Below are 8,529 nucleotides of genomic sequence, written 5' to 3'. Positions count from 1 at the left end.
GCATGCGCGATGGACGGTGGTGATGGTGAGGAGGCACCCCCCCCCCTCGCCCCGACTGCGCATGCGCGATGGACGGCGGTGGTGGTGAGGCGGTCCCTTAGCAAGATGGCCGCGCGGGCTTCACGCAGAGCAGCCGCCTCGTAGCAGCAGCAGCAGCGTCGTGGTCGAGGGTATTCCTGGTGCTGTGATCGGGGTCCTGGTGCTGTGATCGGGGTCCTGGTGCTGTGATCGGGGTCCTGGTGCTGTGATCGGGGTCCTGGTGGTGTGAACGGGGTCCTGGTGGTGTGAACGGGGTCCTGGTGGTGTGAACGGGGTCCTGGTGGTGTGAACGGGGTCCTGGTGGTGTGAACGGGGTCCTGGTGGTCGTGAACGGGGTCCTGGTGCTGTGATCGGGGTCCTGGTGCTGTGATCGGGTCCTGGTGCTGTGATCGGGGTCCTGGTGGTGTGACGGTGCTGTGATCGGGGTCCTGGTGGTGTGAACGGGGTCCTGGTGGTCGTGAACGGGGTCCTGGTGCTGTGATCGGGGTCCTGGTGCTGTGATCGGGGTCCTGGTGGTGTGAACGGGGTCCTGGTGGTGGTGAACGGGGTCCTGGTGCTGTGATCGGGGTCCTGGTGCTGTGATCGGGGTCCTGGTGCTGTGATCGGGGTCCTGGTGGTGTGAACGGGGTCCTGGTGCTGTGATCGGGGTCCTGGTGCTGTGATCGGGGTCCTGTGTGCTGTGATCGGGGTCCTGGTGCTGTGATCGGGGTTGGTGGTGTGAACGGGGTCCTGGTGGTCGTGAACGGGGTCCTGGTGCTGTGATCGGGGTCCTGGTGCTGTGATCGGGGTCCTGGTGCTGTGATCGGGGTCCTGGTGGTGTGAACGGGGTCCTGGTGGTGTGAACGGGGTCCTGGTGGTCGTGAACGGGGTCCTGGTGCTGTGATCGGGGTCCTGGTGCTGTGATCGGGGTCCTGGTGGTGTGAACGGGGCTCCTGGTGCTGTGATCGGGGTCCTGGTGGTCGTGGACGGGGTCCTGGTGGTCGTGAACGGGGTCCTGGTGGCTGTGAAACGACGACCCCTGCGCGAGACCCCGGTTTCGAACCGTCAGACATGTCGAGGAGACGCGGAGGGGACGAGAAGGGGTCCAAGATCCCGTCGAGTGAGTCGTCCCCCATCTCCCACATAATCCCCTAAACCAGTAGGTTCTTAACCTTCCCTGCAGCCTCAGTAGTGTAGAGTGTTAATGGGTACACAGGGGTTTGATGAAACAAAATAAGTTGTTACATAATTTGTGTGTTTTCGATTGAACGACTACAAATATAACATGGCCGCGTCTCGCTACCATCTTAACACAGCTGTTGTGTTGCCAGAAAAAAGGGGAAAACCTATTGTCATATTTTGGTACTGGCAAAGGAGGTCCCATGATGTAGCTGCTCACCCCGAGCTCTCATTACTCTGATAGTGCATTGTCTTTGTGCTGTGTACGCCTTTTGGCGTCATCTGTTCTAACACCGTTTGAGACTAGGCTCAAAAGAAAGCTGTCTCTGGTGTGGACCAGTTTCAAAGACTACATATATTATAAGAGTATTTTTTGGTTCGCATTCTGACCACAAGTATTGTGGTTAATGCAGACATAATTCCTTGTAAAACGTTTCACACCTGTTTTGTTGCCAGAAAAAAGGGGAAAACCTATCATATTTTGGTACTGGCAAAGGAGGTCCCATGATCTTGGCAAGGACCCTCCCAAAAAAAAGGCCCTTGAGACTCAGGCAGGCTTTCTGGCGGAAACGAGTGCAATAATATTACAAAATAATCGCAGAGTGTTTTCATTCAGACGCTGTCTTTCCGACAGACCTGTTCTTCACCTGAGGACGGCTGCTTGCGTTGTGGCCGAAACGTCGTGAGAATTGTATTTTATTTTTATTATTTTATTATTTTCCTTCTACGTGACTTTACCGAAAGAACCAAGAATAGTGTTTTCACTTTCTTTTGCAGGATTCCGGGTAGAACGTGGAGACGGTGACACTTCCAGGGCATCGTCCTTTGGGCCAGCCTTGCCTCCTGCATTCCGGCCGCAGCAGAAGGTGGAGGATGAGGAGGAGGAGGAGGAAGAAATCGGACCAGTCTTGCCCCCTGGGTTTCGACGGCAGAAGGAGGATGAGGATGACGACGATGACGAGGAGGAGGAGGAGGGGGGCATTGGGCCAGCCTTGGCCCCCGGGTTTTCTGGGCAAAGCGGCACAGCCAGTGGATCAGGGCGGTGTGTGAGCATCACACCACTACCACCAATACCGTCACACAACCATCACAATGCTATAATTACAGCATCACAACACTGTCACACCATCATCACAGTACCAGCAGGGGAGCATAATTAGATCAGTGGAGAGCGGTAAGTGAATGCTTGGAGGGGGGTAGAGTGAGCTGAAAGGGGAGAGGTAGGCATGGGAGAGTATTTTTAAGACGGTGATCACGATCATCTCGTCACTGATGCAGGAATTAATTTGGAGGCAGCGGACCGATCGTGGTATCACGGTAGTGTGCAGTCGTTGGCGATATTCAATGCAGCCGCTGTGTATGTTTGTGTGTGCAGGAGCCCAGTGCGCAAGAATACTGATGACGATGATGACGGCTACTTTGGACCAGCGTTGCCACCTGGGTTTGCGCCGCGGGCATCCATCATTGGCCCCACCATACCCCCAGGTGTCACCGAGCAGGTGCGAGCACACGCGCACGTGCCACCACGACACCACTCGCGGTCACCGCTGTTGCCCAAAAATTTCAATTCTCCAACAATGTTGCTTCAAATTAGTCAAATGGATGAACAGCAATGTCGCCTGCTGCGAAAATTTGGCAGGACCCTCCTGGAAAAAATCCTTATTGATGTTGTACGATCCATCATGTAGCTTTCTTGGGTTAGATCGCGTAAAATTAAGGTTCGTAAAATATCCATAATATAGGTTTCTTGGGTTATATCGTGGAAAATGTACGATCTTAAAATGTACGCGATCTAACCCAAAAAAAACTATATTATGGATGATATTGGTCGCGAAAGCCTGCGTGTTAAACTGATGTACGAGTTGGCACAGTAGGGAGCACAGCTGGTGCATCTGACAGTCAAATCAATCATCCCATGGCACCTGGATCTGTCCCGTGACCTGCAGTCAGCAAGCCTGTGACACTTCAACTGGTCTCAAAGTGCACCTAGCCTGGCGCTGTCGTGACGTCACCGCAACAAAGTGAATGTGAATGGCGGTTGTTGTTGTTGTACGTGCGTGCGTGGTGTGTGACGGCACCATGCAATGTGTCTGCCCCCTACCCTGTCTCCAGGACGACAGTGACTCAGATGGGGAGATCATAGGGCCCATGCCGGCTGAAGGCCCCATTCAGTCGCGAGTGGCCGAGGAGATTGAGCTGCGTTCGCAGCGCATGAAGGACAAGCTCCTGGGCAAGGTGAAGGTTTTAAACATTAATCCGTCTGCTCTGTCCGTTCGTCCGTCCGTCTGGAGTATGGGGGTCACGGTAACTCTCGTTAAGAAGATCCAAAAGAAACAACATTTTGGTATGAAGTTGCGCTGCCGGTATAATACATACCAGAGCAGCCTGCCGGATTGAGTCCGCCAGCCTTTGCAACAAACAGAGAACGTGCTGCCGTTGGGCCCTGTCACTACCCCAGGGATGAACAAAAGAAACCCAACTCAACTAAAACTAACGATGATGATGGAGATCATCGTGTGTTGTATAAAACATCAGCACTGGGGAGACAAAGACGGCCAGGCGTGGCGATGGCCACTCACCCCTCGTGTGCTGTGTTGGCTGTCATAGGTTCTCGCGAACAGCACTTGCCCCAAGAATCTTGACCAATAAAAGTGGTGGATATCTGAACCTGTCCTGGGCCTCTCCTAGGCCGACTCAGCCTTAAATGGGTACCGGGTGCGACCCCTAAAACATCAGCACTGGGGAGACAAAAGCGGCTGGGCGTGGCGCTGGCCACCCATCCCCTCGTGCGTCATGCCATCCTTCACGGGTGCTCGCGAACAGCACTTGCCCCAACCATGTATGTATGTGTGTGTGTGCGTGCACGCGCGTGTGCAGACGGACGAGGGCCCTGTGGTGCGCGAGTCCTGGATGATGGAGCTGCCTGACGACGCGAAGACGTTTGGGCTGGGGCCGCGCTCGTTCCGTCGCAAGGCGGCGCCCGACGCCGGCGACCGCTCCGTGTGGACCGACACGCCGGCGGACCGCGAGCGCCGGGCCAGGGTGAGCGAACGCTTCGCGTGCGGCACGCTGTTATCGCAACGCTCGTTTGCCCGGGAGAGCCAACGAACTGGTTTTAGGGACTCGCGCACTCGGGGACGGGAATTGATCCTTATAGAAATTAATGTACGACGTTGTGGGATGCTGTTGGCATGAACGACGCGATTATAAAATAAAAGCATCATTATTAAGGTGGGACCCAGGCTTTCGGTTTTGTGGAGTGTGGAAACCGTTTTCAAGTTTACATTGTTTCACCCGGTGAGAGCACGAGAGACCAGGCTAGTCTCATTTGCAAGGGTGACCCCTTCATGGTCCATGTTTGTGACGGACCTTATTATTGCCAACATGTTTGTTTACCCAGAAAAGCCTCACCGAGTGATTCTCAAGTCCCTTTTTTAGGAGGGCGGTCCTGCCAAGTGTTCGCAGTAGGGGGGGTGGGGTAACGTTGCCATGAGCCATCCCAATTGAGTAATCTGCAAGGACATTTTTCAGCATTTGGGAGATTTTGGCCAATACAAGCTACATTGTACGGTGCTTTCTTTACCTTTGGAAAGCAACCGGAAAACCCAGAGGAAACCAATGCAGAACTTATAAACTCCATACAGAGAAGACTGCCGAGTCAGGGTCGAACCCAGGGTCTTATTTGCGTGAGGCACAAGTGTGACCACTGCGCCATCTCCCTGCCCGCCCAGTGCTTGATGCTTTTCGTCCGATCGCGGTCATCGTTGACTCGTATAAAACATGCCCCCTTGACGAATATCGTGATATAATATCGTTCACAGTATGAAAATCGTTCACTGCTCTGCATTGATTGGCACCCACCGGTGTGTGTGCGTGTGTCGGCTGGGTTGGGGGGGCTTTGTGCACTGGCTGGGGGGCCGTCTGCGATGGGGGGGGGGGGGGGCTGTGTTCGTACGACTGCAGGAGGGGGACTCCGACAAAGCCGGTGGGAGCGGCAAGAAGAAGAGGAAGCACAAGGTGGAGAGTGAGCCCTCCGAGCAAGACCTTCAGCTGGCCGATGCGGTGGCGGCCTATAACGTGAGCGACACCGCACACTCTCCCCGCTCTCTCTCTCCCTCTCTCACTGCATTCTCCGTCTAACACCACGCGCTCCTGCTAGCGCCCCGCACTCCTAACGTCCTGCTCCCTCTATCTCTCCCTCCACTCTCCCTGTCTCTGTCCAACACACCGCTCTCCCTGTCTCTCTCTGCCACTCGCCTTCTCTCCTTGAGACTCACTGGATCTCACTTCACACGTTCTAAGCAGCCCACTCGCCTCATCTGTCCCTCCCTGTCTCTGCTCGTGGCTCCTGTCTCTCTGCCTAACACCCGACTCTCCCTATATCACACTCAGTCTCACCCTGCAACTCCTCCCCCCCCCCACTTGTGTAAGGTATCTTGAGTTGCAGTTGAATTTAGAATGTATATAAATAGATGTTATTTTCGTTGTTGTTGTTGTCGCACTTTCTGCTTCACCGCTCCCCCCCCACAATCCACAACCACCGTCTCCGCCTAATCACTGCATCGAGGGAGTTGTGGTGCAGTGATTAGCGCATTGCGCTAAGAACTTGGCAACACGAGTTTGAGTTCTGGCCATGGTTACCCATTCGTACGGAGTGATATCTGCACCTGTCCTAGGCCTCCCCTAGGTCGACTCCGGCTGTGATGATGTACCTTGTGCAGTGTGTAAACAGCAGCACTGGGGAGATCACAGCGGATGGGCGTGTTGCTGGGGCCATATCACCCCCTTGTGCACCATCCTGACCTTAATAGGTGTTTGCGAACGGCACTTGTTCCCTACCCTTTAAGCATGTACCCAGTGGCAGGTCTTCGGCTCAGACGGCCTCCATCCTATCTGATGTTGAGCTTTCTCCACCTCCCTTCGCATTATCTCACACGCGGGCAGTGTCGTCAGGCCCAGCGTGGTCACGTGCGGCATCATCACAAGCATCATTGTCACACGCGGCATTGGAAAAACACAGCCACGTCACCTGCAGTCAGCATACGCAGCATCATCACCAGCATTTTTCCAGACCTTCCTTTATCAAGATATCGGCCACTGAGAACGGCCTCTTCTCGACTGTTCCAATCGGACGTCTGTCCTCCCAGAACCCGCTAGAGAGAAGTCCCTCATTTAACTTTTCTGCGCGCGGTGCACGCTCTCACTCGCAGGAGGCCAACCGCGGCGTGTCGCTGATGGACCAGCACAAGCGCAAGCGCAAGTCGGGTGGGGCGGCCACAGGCCCCCCGCCGCCACGCCGGCCGTTCGATCGCGACGTCGACCTGCAGGGGGGCCGCGTGGACGGCAGGAAGCGGCAGGACATCATCGACAAGTCCCGGCTGCTGGGCTCGCGGTTCTCCCACGGCAACAGCCGCATGTTCCTGTGACGGCACCTAGGGGGAGCCCCTCGCCGCGGCCGTTGCGTTCGTCGCGTTGCCGCCCGCGGGGGAAACCGCCCGTAGGTTCGCACCATCTCTGCAGGGTCCCGGAGTGAAGAGGCCCGGTTGTGAACGTGGCGGATGGGGCCTTGGACCGCCCTGCACGAAAGGATTGTCACGGGCATTGCAGTCAGTGGCGTAGCCGCGGTTGATTGGCAGTGGGGGGGCTACGTGGTGGACAGCAGAGGGGCAGTGCGGTGAAATCCATTGCTGTACTGTACTTCTATGCTCCCACATTCATGACGTACACCTTTACCAACACACAGACCGGTATGGTGAAGTATTGTCAAATAACCTCCCACAACTCACATAATATAGATGTACAGTTTGGATTTATAACATAAATGGGATTGCATAGGGATAAGAACGGAGAGGTAGGAGAGGTAGGAGAGTGCGTGGAGGGGAGTAGAGTGAGATGAGAGAGGCAGGAGAGTGCGTGGAGGGGAGTCGAGTGAGATGAGAGGTAGGAGAGTGCATGGAGGGGAGTAGAGTGAGATGAGAGGGGAGAGGCAGGAGAGTGCATGGAGGGGAGTAGAGTGAGATGAGAGGTAGGAGAGTGCGTGGAGGGTAGTAGAGTGAGATGAGAGGGGAGAGACAGGAGAGTGCGTGGAGGGGAGTAGAGTGAGATGAGAGGGGAGGGGCAGGAGAGTGCGTGGAGGGGAGTAGAGTGAGATGAGAGAGGTAGGAGCGTGCGTGGAGGGGAGTAGAGTGAGATGAGAGAGGTAGGAGAGTGCGTGGAGGGTAGTAGAGTGAGATGAGAGGGGAGAAACAGGCAGGGGTCAGTCCATGCAGGATCTCGAAGACGGTGAGTGTGATATTGTAGTTGGCGTGGGATTGGATTGGGGGCCAGTGGAGGGATCTGTGTGTCGGGCGATGTCTCATTTACAGGTGCGGGTTGAGAAGTGAGACAGCATTTTTTGTTACATGAATGTTTGAAGAATCACTTTAGATCGGCTTTTACTCTCGACCAAGGCATGTCACGTATATACTTTGGCAATAAACCATTGCTTTTTATGTTCTGGATTCTATGAACTGGTTCAGAGGATCACACGCACATGGTGGGAGCCTGCTACCAGTTTTGTGGAGTGTGGAAGCCTTTTCATATTGGACATTTATGTTGGTGGGTGATGGACATTATATTATTACAGTAAAACCTTGGATTGCGCGCATAATTCGTTCCGTAAATGTGTTTGTAATCCAAAGCACTCGTATATCAAAGCACTCGTATATCAGTAGTGATCACGTGACGCTCGGCAGAACAAAGCGTATACACGTACTACTCGTATTGCAAGACCTCGCTCGTTTATCAAATTAATATTTATTGAAAAATTTGCTCGTCTTGCAAAACACTCGCAGACCAAGTTACTCGCAATCCAAGGTTTTACTGTATTACCAATGCTCTTGTTTCGCCGGAAACGACTCGCTGAATCTCAAGAGTATTTTTCAGGAGGGTCCTGCCTGCTTTTCGCAGTAGGGGGGCGATGTCGCTGATGCGTATTCCCGATTGAGTAATTTTAAGGTGCGTTGTCAGCATTGGGATGTTTTTGCCCCCAATACCAGTTTACATTGTGCGGTGTATTTTTCATTTTTTTTTTATTTCTCTACGGAAGGAAACCAGAGAACCCGGAGGAAACCGATGCACAATTTGGGGAGAACATACAAACTCCACCCAGAAGTAGCGCCCTTCATTGGGGATCGAACCCAGGCTGCTGCTTCTTGCTGCGATGTGCAAAGCGTCGGCGCTGGACCACCAAAATGTGGTGGCTCCAGGTCAGGCTTGCGAGCGAGCTCCATCACTGGGCTTTTGCAATCGCAGGAGACACGAGCAGCTGGCGAGTTTTATTACAATTAGAGT

The 8,529-nt window shown here is 54.1% G+C and overlaps 1 protein-coding gene across 3 annotated transcripts; it reads left to right on the top strand.

Moving 5' to 3' along the window:
- The first annotated feature begins 777 nt into the window (after window positions 1-777).
- On the top strand, window positions 778-7,688 carry GPALPP1 (GPALPP motifs containing 1). 3 transcript variants are annotated; one of them, XR_009756984.1, is made up of 8 exons: window positions 782-1,138; window positions 1,975-2,239; window positions 2,573-2,696; window positions 3,310-3,432; window positions 4,075-4,239; window positions 5,161-5,274; window positions 6,408-7,057; window positions 7,324-7,688. XR_009756984.1 is itself a non-coding variant. In XM_061575713.1 (7 exons), the coding sequence occupies exons 2-7, from the start codon at window positions 2,071-2,073 to the stop codon at window positions 6,621-6,623; spliced, it is 915 nt and encodes a 304-aa protein (XP_061431697.1). In that variant the 5' UTR covers window positions 778-1,138; window positions 1,975-2,070; the 3' UTR covers window positions 6,624-7,225. The 3 variants fall into 3 exon arrangements, 2 of the variants coding, with proteins under 2 accessions (XP_061431697.1, XP_061431695.1); XM_061575713.1 differs by lacking the exon at window positions 7,324-7,688 and having other exon boundaries at window positions 778-1,138; window positions 1,975-2,243; window positions 6,408-7,225; XM_061575711.1 differs by lacking the exon at window positions 7,324-7,688 and having other exon boundaries at window positions 6,408-7,225.
- The last annotated feature ends 841 nt before the right edge of the window (window positions 7,689-8,529 follow it).

Source organism: Lethenteron reissneri, chromosome 58, assembly GCF_015708825.2.
Source record: "Lethenteron reissneri isolate LAM-NWPU_2019-01 chromosome 58, ASM1570882v1, whole genome shotgun sequence".
NCBI lineage: Eukaryota > Metazoa > Chordata > Hyperoartia > Petromyzontiformes > Petromyzontidae > Lethenteron > Lethenteron reissneri.
Note: the sequence above shows the minus strand (reverse complement) of the source record. Positions and strands in the feature narration are given on the sequence as shown.